The sequence below is a fragment of the Gossypium hirsutum genome, chromosome A07 (assembly GCF_007990345.1).
Source record: "Gossypium hirsutum isolate 1008001.06 chromosome A07, Gossypium_hirsutum_v2.1, whole genome shotgun sequence".
NCBI classification, from domain to species: Eukaryota; Viridiplantae; Streptophyta; class Magnoliopsida; order Malvales; family Malvaceae; genus Gossypium; species Gossypium hirsutum.
In genome coordinates, this window is record NC_053430.1 from 9,486,865 (window position 1) to 9,502,360 (window position 15,496).

General features: G+C 27.9%; 1 protein-coding gene across 1 annotated transcript; it reads right to left on the minus strand.

Moving 5' to 3' along the window:
- Window positions 1–2,123: 2,123 nt before the first annotated feature.
- On the minus strand, window positions 2,124–4,213 carry LOC121232356 (COBRA-like protein 5). Its single transcript, XM_041118165.1, has 3 exons — window positions 3,624–4,213; window positions 2,528–2,802; window positions 2,124–2,458 (listed from the first exon to the last, which is right to left on the minus strand). The coding sequence occupies exons 1-3, from the start codon at window positions 4,085–4,087 to the stop codon at window positions 2,124–2,126; spliced, it is 1,074 nt and encodes a 357-aa protein (XP_040974099.1). The 5' UTR covers window positions 4,088–4,213.
- Window positions 4,214–15,496: the final 11,283 nt, after the last annotated feature.

Below are 15,496 nucleotides of genomic sequence, written 5' to 3' on the forward strand. Positions count from 1 at the left end.
GTTAACCAAAAAAACGATCAAACTAACCAAATCAAAGTCTGTTCTCAACTAAAGTCGGTTTGATCAGTTGAGTTCGAAAAAAGAATTCAATCGAATCGACCGATTAAATTAATTGCTCGCCTCTAGTGGAAGGTGAGAATCGCCAGGGCGAAGTTGCATTTACTTTCAAGTTTTGATGATACAGCCTTGTTGAGAGTGTTGATTGGTAAGTGTATTTTCTTGTGTTTTTTGAAGAGAAAGCTGTTGAGTAAGGAGGAGCTAGAGCTAGTAGAGGCAAGAAAAAGGTGGTTGAGTGAAATGAAGATAAGTGTGGGTCTTTCCAAAGGAATTTAAATTGTGGGTTTAATATTTTAAAAATAAAATATTTATAAAAGTAATTAAATTCAAATTTACTCTTTCAACCTTTTTCAAAGTGGTTTATATCTACCCACTCTTTTTTCGTATTGTTTCGTTAATATTAAATATTTACAACAAATAAATCTAAACCTTAAATACATAAAAATTTTGTGAAGTCAATATATTATTAGTATTCTTTTTCACAAAAAAAATAAAAATTAATTAAATATTTTTGGTTTATGAAAATGTAATATGTCAATTTTCTAACACAAGATTCAAAATAATCACACTAGTAATAATAATTTCTAAATAAGAATACTAAATTTCTAACCAATATTTAAGAAATTCAAGATTATATAAATACAAATCAATCCGAATTTCTTAAAATATTTGTATTAATCAACCTCTAAATTTTTTACCAAATCAAGATATTAGTAATCTCATATAAAATTAATATCCCAAAATTATTCAATAAACAAAAAATAATCTTGGGTAAAAATCTTAATTTATCATAAGAAAAGCCACAATCCTAATATTATAGAGATTAAGTAATAAAACTTAAAAAGAAAAGAAGAAGAATCATCAAATTAGAGAGAACCACTTGAAAGTATTGAAAGATTAATCATTTATCTTGTAAAAATTCTAGAGAGAGCACGAGAGAATAAGAGAAATTTGAGAGGAAGTAATAAGCATTGAAAGAAAATAAAAGAGTTAAGTTTTCTTTTTTCGAGTTTTAGTGGATGAAGAGAGATTTATTTTTATATAAATTAATTCATTTTATAAAATAATTATTTTATTTTTTAAAAAAATAAAAATGAAAAATTCATTTTGTCCCAATTTGGAGTGTAGTTTTGAAGACCATCTTACCTTATAAAAATGGTAATTGTGTGGTTTAGGATCTATTAGGTTTCATAAGAATTGATAAGTTGATGTAAAGGTTTTAAATTTTGGTTAGTAAGTTAAGCATGGTTAATGAGTTAACTAGTAACATTTTGAACTTGGTTAAATTATAAGTATGGATAGATATAATGAATTCAAAATATTATCAAAGTGTATAAATTTAGTAGTATGCTTGGTAATTAACAAATGATATGCTATAACAATGTGAGTATATTGATAAGGTAAAAGTGTCTAAACCATATATATAACGGACTTTTAATAAGTGCATAAAAATGTTATGACACAAATTTTGTTTGGAATACTTTACAAATGATTTAGATATGTTTGGAATGAATTATAAGTCATTAGATTAGAATTTCTTGCTACGACAATAACTTAATTAAGATGCTTGTACCTATAGTACGGGTACTGATATTTTTGCAAATCAGCGACCAAATAAAGTTTTGGACAGAATCTTGTATTAATACTTCGGTTTGTGGTATCAATATCACAACTTAAATACCGATTCCTATTCAATGGGTACCGTTATCCACTGAGGTCAGTAGTGAAACAGAGTTTTTGTTTAGGAAAAAGGTATTGACATCTATCTCTTGGGTGCCTATATGTATGCTCTAAGGCACTGGTACCCCTATCCTGTAAAGTCGTTTGAGATTTTAAGTCTTTACCCAAAGGAATCGTTATGATGGGATTATGGCAGAGGTTCTTGGCAATTAATGAGTTCATAACCTCTGTTTTGTTATTTATCTTCGGCTGTAGTTTTTACTTTATGTACGGATAACAGTATGGTTTTCTGCATTGCATCAATCTTTTTGGGATTATGAATAAAATTTATGAGGCTTACCAAAAAAATAATAATAATAAAACAAAGTTTCTATATATTGGGTTCTTCATCTTAGCAGTTGGGGCCCTTTTCTTTGGGTTTTCTGGGATTCAATTTTCGAATTACACCAAAAAGAACAAAAGGCTAGCAAGATCAAAAGCAAAGCAGCAGCAAACAATAAAGGATGAATTGGATTGGGAGATTTTGGCAAAAATGGGTAAGAATTAGGAGGAGGCATAAGGCATTCATCGCCATTGAAATAAACTTTTCGAGGAAAAACCCATCCTTGATCCAGTGTAAATTCCTTTTCATCTTTCCCAAAAATCATCTCTGATTGAACATTTCCAGCTTCCATCAGTAGTTCATTGCCTTCTTTCACACCATAAAACACACCGGTATCACCTGCAAGCCAACATATTTTTGCGTGAAGCATATATCTATATCCGATACTGAGTGATTAAATTAACTTACTCGTGGGATGGTAAGGGAGTAGCTTGTAAGTGAAGTTATTAACATGAGTGACATTGTTGAGATTTGGATGTTGAACAACAAGATTCCAATGCGAGTAATTCAACCAGTAATTGAAGTTGGTGATGCTGATCTTCACTCGCCAATGCTTCTTGTAATTCACCTTAAAATGCCAATGCACTTGAATTGGGCACATGTGTTGCGTGCATTGCAGCAGCTGAGTTTCGCCATCCATCACCAAGTTTGGTTTCAAAAGAGTTGATCTTTCAGAATCTCTCCTGCAAATGCTTTCTTTTAATTATTAACTACTTTTATAGTTTAAATTAAAATATCAAATTATTAAGAAAATATCAAATTGTCTAGGTTGAAACACGCTGATTAATGGTGAAAAATCTCTGCACTTCTTTTCGACTTTTAAATTGAGTAAATTAATCCCTCTCAAAAAATTAGAGTAATTTAATCATATCAATTTTGAAAGTGAGCAACTAAGGACAATTAGTCAATGTGTTAATGTCTTTTGTCAACTGTACATAATTTTGATCAGTATAACAATAAATTTAGCTCTTAATGTTTACATATTTTACCAATTTCATCTTGTTTCTAAACAATTCAACAAATTTAGCCTCAATATTTACACATTTACACAAATATTACATGCTAAATTTGTTAAACCGGGACCACATTAACAAAATGTATAAATTTCATATGATTGATAGAAAACATTAACGTGGAGACTAATTGTCCTTAATTGATAGCTTTTGAAATTGACGATTTAATTTTTTTTTTTAAGAAATCAATTTATTTAATATCAAAATTGAGAAGTATTGGAGAGATTTTTTTTTTTTTTTTACCTCTGATTATCATAGCTGGTTGAGCAATTATGTTTATCTTTGCAACCACAAGCACAGGTTGAACAAGGTGTGATCATAGGGTTATAAAATGAAGATAATGAGACACAACAATTGGGATTCTTGGAAGCAAGCGTCGGTGAATATGTACATGTGACTGTCCATGTCACTGCAAATATTGATTGGAAAATACGTTAGAAGAGAATTACAACACTATCTCAGAATGAAATTTTAAAGCATAAATGGCACACACATGACTAAGAGTAAAACCCAACTCACTCATTGCTCGAGTTTTTCGCCGCCCATCAGCTGATAAGAAAACAGACGGTGGAACAACAACGGCTGAACTGCATGCATATCCAGCTCCCGGACCAAGCAAATAAAAACCCTTTGGCACTTTCACCGTTTTCCTCGACGTACCTGAATGCCCTACACTAACTTGAAACCACGACACCGTCGCTGCCTTGTATCGTTGTCCCCAAGAACCGAGCACGCCACCCTTGCAACAGTTGGGAAACTGCTGGCTTTGAGGGACACTTCCTGGGAGCAAATCGACGATTGCTGGACTGGTTTCGCAACTGTGGGGAATGTTGGTTTTGAAGTTGGAACAGTCTCCTTGGTCAATGGCTTGAGCTCCCACCATTGACCAGATGACTTCTTTGTTAGCCCATGTCCACCCTATGGTCCAACCAGGGCTCCTTATTTGTCGATACATTTGTAGGTTGCTTATTCTCACTGTTGCCTGAGAAATGAGGTAAATGCATAGTAGAATTTGAATCAGTATTTAGTGAGGATTTTCCTGGTACAATATTTATTTTCGTATGCCCTGTCTTTCCCACTCAACCTTTATTTTCACCCGTACAATCTCACGCCAAAACTTAAGCATAATTTATTTTAAAAAATCTACTAACTAGAGCATATACATATATTGAAGGATGTAGTAGAAAATTTTATATTTCAGGGTTGGGTTAAAAAATAATAAATTATAAATTTATAAGAGAAAAAATTAATATTTTAAAAATATTTTAAGTATAAATATATAAAAATTATTGAAATAAAAAGAAAGAAACATAATTTGAGGTTTTGGGTTTGTGAGCTCGGTTTGTCCTTTCTCTATGCCTATGCATATGGCAAAACTTTGCTAATTAAAAATTAAAAAAAATCTTAAATAAATTATCTTCTATAATAAGAGAGGGGATAATAGGATTTGAACTCATGTTGTCAGATGAAAGTTTCAACCATTGTTTTAAATAAGTTTTGACATATCTCCTAATATTTCATCTAAAACTACTCCAACACAACTCTCAAACTTATCATTGATGACCTCTTAAAAACAATTATGTTAACTCAATTAAACTAAAATCAGCTTATGGTAAATATAATAAGGCAGCCAAATTTAAAGCAAAAATGGTCCTGTTCTTTGTTATTAGGGTTCTAGACTTCTAATTGTTATTAATGAGAAATGGTGAGAGAAAAAGAAATAAAGCAAAAAAATGAGGTGAAACTCACCAAATACCCATCTGGTTTCCAAGACATGATATCCCAAATAATATTGATGCTCCCATTAGGGTCCAGTAAATCATAAGCTGCCAAACTAGACATCATGGTGAAAGAAAATACAAAAATAAATCTTTGAAAATGCATGCTTGAGTGTGAGGCCTTTGCTTGGTGATGAGCATGCATTTATGCAAATGTTAGCTTCTCAAATTTTGTTGGCTACTGTCTTCTTAGATTCTCCTGTCCTCTTCTCCATTATCTTAGTGAGGGATGAAAGTAGAATTACTATATAAGCTTAAGTCTTGGATAAGGAATTTGGGCTTACTTGATCTGTTTAGAATTACTATTTAGTATAAAAATTTTAATATTACAAGACACAATCATTTATGCTTTCAAGTTTGCTATGTCAAAATCAAAAATAAAATTTCAAATCAGGGTTCCGAAAATTTTAAAATTTAACTATAGAAATGTAATATTTATAACAATTTCTTATTTATTAGATATAATAATAAATTGAAATTTCTTAAAGTATTTTTGGAATTGACAAATATATTATATTGAATGTCAACTCAATGATTTATATAATAAATAAAATCTAATCTAAATTTTCAAATGCGGCATAAAAGAAAAATAAGTTATAAGTAGATATTAAAAGTCAAAAGATATACCATATTCAATAATTCAATTCCTATATAATATTCTTTTTAGGCGGCTCCTTTTCAATTTAGAATCCATATTTTTGTTGTTAGTGTTTGTCTATTTATGAATGTATCAATCATCTTTTTCACCATTCATCTCCTCCACCAAGTAGTCCAACTAGACTTCTAACAATTAAAAATATTGTTTTCATGTCGAAATTTTGTTTCTAATCTTCGCGGTAAGTCATGTATGGTTCACAAATGAAAGTGCCTCGATTGATGAAGATATGATCTACAAGATTTGAAAGAGGTGTTAGTATAAGACTTGTGGATAATTATGGAGCTATCTAAGTGCTGGCCAACTCGAACCACCAACTTGAGGCTTATAGGGCCCTTCCCACTTCATGAATCTCTTCGTGGACACTTTGAAGATTTTTCTCGAATGAGCTGACCCTTCTCAACAATATTAATCCAAATTAAGAATATAATAATCCAGATTAAGATAGAAAAACATACAACTATGATTTTCTTTTGTATAACTAAAGTGTACTTCATGTTTGTTTTAAGTTTCATGAAGATAATCCTTTCAAGGTTCATGTCTGTCTCTCAAAACAATGTTATCTCTAAGGCTTGAACATGAGTTCTCTTTGAAAATGTAACGTGCCTTATGACTGCACCCAACTATAACTTAATATTATCAAAAGTCTAAACTTAGTTCAATTGATTCATTCAATCAAACTTTAGTTCAAAATCTAAAATTAATACTCTTTCATTCCTAAAGTATGGCCTCATTTTTATTATAATTAGTTTTCTTTATCCGTGCGATGCACAAGTTGATTGTATGCATTACTTATATTGCATTTAATTATTTCTTAAAATTTTCATAATATTTGTAACATATTATTAATAATATGGTTGCAAAATTTAAACATAATGATATATAAGTTTGATTTAAAAACATGATAATTGATGTTAGGCTGAATTTAAATAAACAATATTTTGAAATAATTTTTAAAATATAAATATTATAACAGTAGACGGTGTAAAATTTTATTTTTATATAGTTTCTAATTTAATTTTAATTATTGATTGGTGAATGTAGATAGTTAAATAAATTTAAATATTATAATTACTAAATAATTTATTGTAATATTATTTATACTAATATCTAGTTCAATCTTAATACTGTATTTAATTTGTAACAATAGTGATAAACTTTAAAAAAATTCTTTTTTAAACTATTTTAAAATTTTCAGCGACTTATTCTTTAAAATTGTAAGTTGAATTATTGAATATAAACAATTTTAAATGATTTATTATGAAAATATAACTTATAGAACACCATTAAAAATTATATAAAAATACAGAGGTTTTTTTTTTTAAAATTTCCCCTCTACAAATGCTTTATTTCTTTCGTTGTCACATATCAAATTTATATAATGTAAACACATTTAAAACTTAAAAATGTGATATATAATATACTAGTTTTTTACATATGTCGTACTCATTTACTTAAATGTATTGTATTAAGGATTAGAATTTGGTATATTGATAATGTATTTTTTATTTCATAAACAATATTAAAAAAATTATTATATGATTCTTTTATTTAATATTTTACTATACAACTATAGAACACTTGTCAACCTCCTAACTTTACTTGTATAGATTAGTATAATATTTTAAATTCATTATATAAATTAGTGCATGAGACGGTGGAATTGGATAAACAATCCACGCATAGACCCAATCGAGAACCTTGATTTTGTTGAAGAATGACTAGTAATCTCGAAATCGAAATTAACAGTTACCAGAATGCTCGAGATTTAGAGCGATTAAATGGACGATCAGAAATCTGAAGTGATTCTTTTCTAGGCATGCGAAGGGTGGGGGATAATCTGAAATGGGAGTATTCTTGCTCTTTTGTTGTTGAGTAGTCCGGGACTCACTCTAATGTATTTTGGCCGTTTCTATAATGCAATAAATATGCATGTTGGATTTTCTTTAAAAAAATTGATATTGTAATTTTTTTTTGGTTGAATATAAGCTTAGAAAATTAAGTGAGCATGAGTCCTAATGGAAATTATCATATTATCTAATATATTTTTCTAAGTTAGCATATTACATAATATAGAGGATCTTCCAAGATAATTAGCTGCTCAATTACACCTCTATCTGTCTTAGCTATGTAATCAATAACTTTATTGCATTCCGCTGAACATGTCGAAATTTGACTTTTTAATTTTTAGAACACCAATCGTAAATTTATCTTTATTGTAAATATTTTTATTACAATAATATTGGATATGTGGAAGAGATTAGTAAAATAATTAATTTATTAATATAGTAGTATAGCATTGGTGAAAATATTAAGTAAGTTAATTGGTAAAATAAGTTTGAAGTTAATGAATAAACAATATAATAAAACATTTGCAGAAGTTAGTTTTTGATTTTTTATATATATTATAAAAGATACATGGACATTCCATTTTTGAAACATCATTAATTAAAATAATGAAATATATTTACCTAATATATGACAATTTTTCATACTTAAAGATTTATAATAATAAAAAATGAGTGCTATTTTGCAAAGGAAAAAAATATATAATAAATAGGAGTTGAGGTTTTGTTATTTGGTGAATGATTTGCAGTCTGACATTTTTTTTTTATTTTAGACTTGGGCCTTTATATTGTGTAGTTTAAGATTTATCATTAAAGCAAGTGACATAGATTTATAATAAATATAAAAAACAAAATTATGAATATATAAAATGATTTCATTTATTATAAGAGATAATACCATATATATGGTATTCAACATTTGAATTTACCTATGGAGAAGAGTAGAAAGAAAACTAATATGTATATCCGCTTGATTTGGTTCCATTTTTTTAGGTTTTTTTTAAGAAAACATACACTTTTAACTATAAAAGCCAAGTATTTAGCATTATTCTTTTAGGTTGAAAATTACTTTTGAATCTGTTAATGAGTTGAGCTATTTGCTCAAGTTCATATGTTGCTTAAAATTAGGCTCGAAAAATGAGATTGAGCAAAAAATAGACCTATTTAAAATATGATTTGAACATAAGTTTAAACATTCAATGATCGACCAATTTTCTATGTTTATAATATATTATATAATTTATAAAACATAAAAATTAAACTTATGGTAATATTTACTACAATAATATAAATATTTAAAAAAAAGTTAAGATGTTTATATATAAAATTTTAATAAATTAAAAATATATAAAAATATTAAATTAAAAATCATTTTAATATTTTAAAAATTTTCAAAAAAATAATATTGTGGGCCTAAAATTATTTTGGTTTAGTCATTTACAAATATAAATAAATTTAAACAAAATTTATAATTTATACATGTTTAACCTCCACCCAACCATAAACATCTGTACGAAAAAATGCAAAATGAGGCCTTAATTCCATTCAACGTGGACACTTTCAACTTTTAATCACATTACAATCCAAGTAATTATTTATCTTACTATTACAATAGCTGTCTAAATAACTAAAATAGTAGCTACCAACTTAGGAACCTTTATAAACAAAGATACTTCAAAAGTGGAAAATTCCTAAATATTTGCTAATTTGTCCAAAACTCAATATATCAAGATTTCATTCAAAATATCATTTAACCTAACTGGTAAAATAAGTCTTCGAGCTTTTTTAAAAAAAAATTAATTAAATTCTTTTAAATTTTTCGTACTTAATTGAGCCTTGAACTAATAAAATTGGCTAAATAAGCCCTTTAACTGACATTAACAGTTAGTATTTAATAGCAACACTAACATAACCATTAATTAATGTCACGTCAACATCAAATGTTAATGTGGTAGTGCTACATCAACAAAAAAAATTTAAATTATTTTTCAAATAAGTACACAATAAATCTTGATAAATAGTTATCCAAAGTCATTTGAATTTCGACATCCGTGTGTCTAAATTCCTTCTAGAATCATAAAAAATATAAAAATTATAAAAAGAATCATTAAATTTTACTAAAATTTTAGAAAAATTAATTAAAAACCATAAAATTTATAAAACTTCTAAAAAATTATTAAAAACCATAAAAATTATTAAAAAATCATTTGTAAAATATATTAGAAATTAATTTAAAACCATAAAATTTTACAAAAAAATAAATTATTTCTTATAAAATTTATAAAAACTATTTTCCACATTTTGATTAAATTATTTGACTAATATAACTTGTACAAATTAAAAATATTGAGGCAAAAATATAACAAAAAAATTGTTAATCTTGATGTTATGATATAAGTTGTTGATATTTATTTTTTTATTTAAAATATAAAAATAATAAATTATTTTTTATAGATTTTATAAAATTTTATGATTTTTAATTAATTCATAATTTTTTTTATATTTTTGTATAACTTTTTTATGTTTTTATAACTTCATAATGCATCTGGAAAAATGAATGTCCAAATTTAAATAAACCTAGACAATATTCTGTCCAGATTCATTGTGTAAGTATTTTAAAATTAATTTTAAAATACTTTTTTTTAATTTTTTTTGTTGATGTGGCATTGTCACATTAGAAATCAGTAATGACATGGCGTCTATTAACGGTCATGGGTTTGTTAGATCAATTTTATTAATTCAGGAACTCAATCGAGGGCAAAAAAAATAATTGAAAGAAAGTTAATTGTTTTTCATTTAAAATGTTGGAGGGCGGGTAACCATTCAAAACATAATCTTCTATTAATAATTTGAAGAACTTGTAGGGTAGAAAATGAAGGTTGAATGTAGGGGCGAAGCCAGAAAACTTTTTTAAGGGGGTTCGAATGAAATTTTAAATTTTTATAGTTCTATATATTTATAATTTGTAAAGGATTAAATCAAAATTTGATAATTTTAAGGGGACTAAAGTGTAATTTTACTTTTATTAATTTAAAATTTTAAAAAAAAATTAAGTACCTAAAAAATAATTTTATATTTTAAAGGACTGGGGCCATGCCAGCCCCTTGACTTCGCCCTGGTTGAACATTAAATTCAGGATGTTGGATCACATATTTAAACTTTGAAATGTTGGATTAATATAAATAATTGGTTTAATTATATATATATTTTTGTTATATATGTATATATGTTGTTGTTTAACTTGATACTAATTAAAATGATCACGTTTGTAAAAATCAATTTTTTATACTTTATTTTTAAAAAAACAAAATAATGGTAAATTTTAAAATAATTAATACAAATTTGTAATAACTCACCTAATATAATTGAGTTAATACATGGAATAATGCAATGTGTCGCACAGCTAGAGAACTAATATAATATATAGTGTGATGTTGTCGGTGAAGACAATAATAAATTAGGAGTTTGAGGTGCCACAAATATTGGGATCCGTGAGTGTTGTAAAGTACCCTTCATAAACCATGGCGGAGCCAAGAGGCGATAGGTAGGATACTCGGTCCCTCTAAAATAAAAAAGTTTTTATTTAAATTTTTTATAATTTATAAAATTTTAAATTAATAATAATAAAATTATACTATGTCTTACAAAATAATAAAAATTTGATATAATCATTTAAAAATTATAAAAATATAATCTATTAAAATAGTGAAATTATATTTTTACTATTGTAAAAATATACAATTTAATTTCGGCCCACCAAAAAAAATTTCTAGCTCCGTCACTACTTTATAACCTTATAACATACATATATTTATAGATTCATGTGTTTTAGAATATACACGGAAAGGAATCATTTCATTATTTTTTGTTGATTATTACTTCAAAACTTATTGCTTTGGAATACTTTATAGTTATGTAAAATATGTCACGTGTATTTCATTTTGATATATAAGAATTAATTTTTAACAAGAGAAATGAATGGAACTTTTAGCAGAAGTACTACTTTGCTCTTTCATCTACCGTACATGAACTAATTTGTTTAATAAATGGGGTAAAATGCAATTAAACTCCTTGTATAAGGACTTCTACATTACTTTTACCCCCAAAACATGCATTTATATTCAATGATGCAATATTATTTTATTTTTTTATCCGATGAAAAAGTTTATATTTTTCGAACTTTTTAGATTTAGTTTTTCTATTTCTATTTCTAAGAATTTAGTCATTCTACTTTTCTGATTTCAAAATTTAAATTTAACTATTAACATCGATAAAAATTTTAATGTTAAATCCGTTGGTGAGGTATTTTGAAATTAAAAAAAAAATTCACCTAATAACCATGTAATAATAAAAATATTTTTAATAAAAGAGTTTTAATGTTAAAACTAAATTCCTTAAAATAAAAGAGTATAAACAATAGTTATATAAATTTATTGTATGATGATATTTTGATTAATGTTACATTTAAAATTTATATTGAAAAAGAAAAATGGTAAGGGTGTCGGTGGCTTGTAGATGCATAATAAAAATACAACAATACTAACCTACTAAATTTTAAAAACTATGAAATAGTGATATTAAAAATACAGGAGCGAATATGACAAATTTAAACATTTTAATTTCAATTATTGTATGAAAAATAATATGCAATTTTATAAATCAGGTTGGAACAAAAAAAATCATATCAAACTAATAATTCGGTCCTTATATGATATTAGTGTAAACATTAATTTGCTTATTATATATTCATTCATCTAAACCTTCTTTTGGATATAAGATGAGCTGCCAGGCTTCATATTATTGTTTCACCAGCATTTCAAATCAAATCATTGCATAACATTTTGTTCTCTATCCTTGAAAATGTTGATAATTGATAGGTTTTTCTTTTAATTTAATTGATATTGATATTGTTGTCAGTGTAAGAAAATGTGGGTTTGAACATACTGAAGCGTGTTTATCCTCTTATTTACTTTAATCAAAGTATCCTTCATGTCTATTTTACAGTTCATAAAAACTAATCATTTTGGAGTTTGTGAAAAGCATACAAATATTACTCAAAACCTAACGATATTTAAAAATAATCTAATGAGGACACTACAAATCCTCCTTATTCAAGATAAACATTAGCCGAGATGGAAACTTTTCAACCCAACCCTTAGACTTTGAAAAAATTAGCCAATTTGCCACAAAATCAAACAACTGTCTAAACACATGTTCAATCACGAGTTTGAACAGACAACAAAACATAAATGAAAATAGAGAGAGTAAAGAGAGATTTACACATAGCCATTTGTTAACGCAGTTCAAAAACATTCTTAATCTGCGAAGCCTTGCTCAGTGAATGGTTTTCATTCTACATTTGCTTCAACCACCTATTGGCTAAAACCTAATCTACCCTTCTATAAAGAAGTAATTGCAACACTAATAGTTAATTCCAACTTGTTACAACCATTCACCCTAAAACCTCACTTACAAAGGTTCAATCTCTCATAAATAACACCTAACAATAGAGTACGGAAATACAATGAAAAATAACAAAATAACTTCAGCAAATTGACACAGCACTCTCTTAATAAAAATCTTCCATATGCATTGCTTGCCTATTTATAGGCTTAATATGGTAGCCTATTCGATTAACATAGTCCAACATAAACTATTTTTCTTCTTCAATATAATAATTAGGATAAATAGACTCCAGTCTTATCTTAAGATAAATAGGAATAATCTCCTTAAAGTTAGCACATAAATCTATCAGGATAAGGATAAAGGATAAGCGCAAGCTTTATCCATAAAGTCAAGTCAATCTTAACTTCCTCAAGACTTCAAATTCGACCATGACTTTAGGAACAATAAAACACATCTTGGAAGTCCATTTGCTTTTGGAAACATTACATGAAAAAGCCAAAGTCAAATAACCAACAAGTAAAACCACAAAGTTGTCCCAACATTTTGATTGTGTGACACCGCTATCCCGTCTCCGTCATCAGATTAGGGTTACAGAGCATTACCATACAAATCAGGATAATTGACGTCAAAGAGATCAATAATTTCATTTAATATTAATTACCTAAATCTCATTAAAAACCTAGCAAACATACACTTTTGGGCCTTAAATCGAGCCTTCGAGGCCCTAAGAACAATTTGGGATCAATCTGGGACTAATTTAAAACAATTCAAAAAATCTGAGAAAAAGTTAAAAATTTAGAAACAATGGTCATACGGCCGTGTATCATAGCCCAGACTGACCGGGTGGGCATTCAAACAATAGGACACACTGTAACGCCCTTTACACATTGTAACGCCCCTTACCAGTATTCGTCGCCGGAAGAAGGTACGAGGCATTACTGGAGTTTACCGAATTAATTTTTCGTTATTACGAGTTAAATACTATTCATTTACCAAAACATGTCATGACGTCCTTTAGATCGGCCTCCAAATCCCAAAACATACTTCAGGACCAAATCGAGTTTAAATCGAAACCATAGAGAATTTTTCACAAAATCCCAAAGTTTTTTTTTTATTTATAAGCTCAATATAACCCCTTTATAAATATCCAACCTTCCTTACAATTTTAAAACTGAGACCAACCCAAACCAACCAATCCATTTCAACCAATTTGCTACCAAATCATACTTCTATTATAACTATACCATTTAACATATCTATCACTCTTTACTTTAATACATGTCGAAACCATTTTTTTAAGTTTAAAAAAAACGGGGATCGACTTTTAAAACAAAGTGTGCAGTCGCCACCAATCCTTTTGTTTAGGTGTGATTGGATAACCTGATACAATATTTTATTCCATTTAAATCAATTTTGGCTTACGTAAATTTGAGAAAACGGGTTCGGGAGCCGATTACGTATGAAGAAGGATTAGCACCCTCACTACGCCCAAAATTGGTACCAAATTGATTAAGCACTGTTCTTATGTCTAAGATTTTAAAATATTTTGAAATATGGTTCCTTTTAAAACATTTGAATGGCTCAAGTTGATCGTCAAAATTCTCTTATTTCAAAGGAATACAGCTAGAGGTGTGCATAGGCCGAGCCGGGCTGGCCCGAAATATGGGCCTAAAAATTTGTCCAAGCTTGGCCCGAAATAAAATTATTAAGCCCGAGCCCGAACCAACCCATATTAAATTTTTTTAACTTATTTCATTAAATAAAAAATTTTAAAATATAATAAATCATCAAATACATTTAAAACAAATATTAAAATAAGAAACAAATAAAAAATTATATTAAAACAATTCTTAAAACAATGCACAAATTGAAAATATAATAAAAAGTGATTATATTAAAATTAAAAATAAAATGTAAATATGATTAAAAATAAAAAAAATATATATTTAGTATATAATTCGGGCCGGGCCGGGCCGGGCCAGGGCCAAAAAAGTTTTACCCTAGCACGGCCCGTTTTCTAAACGGGCCTCTTTTTTTGCCCAAACCCATATTTCGGGCCTATATTTTTACCTGAACCCTCATATTTTTCGGGCAGGCCTTCGGGCCGGGCCGGGTAGCCCGGCCCATGCACACCTCTAAATACAGTATCACATTCAGCACGATAGGACACGATCCTTTATACCTTCAAAACCATGATTAATTTTTGACTTCCAAAAGCTCATACGTTGAAAATTACAAAAGGATGCTCAATTATTTAGTTCAACGAAAAACCGAAACCCAGCACAGTAGGGTACGGTTCCTCGAATCTCCAAACATTGAACATTGCCTCGTTTTAGAATTTAGAAAACACAAGTGAAATTCTAAAGGAATATTTGATTATTTTGAACAAACGGGAAATCGAAACCCAGCACGATAGGGTACGATTCCCCGAATTTCCAACCATCAAACATTGCCTTTGTTTTAAGGAATTTTCAAATGAATAATTGTAAAACTAGGTTCAAAACGCATTTATTTGACTTGAAATAAAATGGAATAATTGATTTTTTAAAAAAAGTTGCAAATTACAAAATACAAAGCAACATTTGCAAACAAAAGGCGAAATTATAAACATGGGACAATATGCATAAATAATGTACTATAATTGGTGAATGAAGGTAATATAAACTTAAGAAACCAAT

Excerpts from the sequence above, each read along its gene's own strand:
- LOC121232356 (XM_041118165.1), bottom strand. The coding sequence starts at position 4,087 with ATGTATCGACAAATAAGGAGCCCTGGTTGGACCATAGGGTGGACATGG. Across the intron at positions 2,803-3,623 it reads GGTTTTACTCTTAGTCATGT|GAGAGATTCTGAAAGATCAA; the intron begins GTGTGCCATTTA and ends AAGCATTTGCAG. Across the intron at positions 2,459-2,527 it reads ACTCCCTTACCATCCCACGA|GTGATACCGGTGTGTTTTAT; the intron begins GTAAGTTAATTT and ends GTTGGCTTGCAG.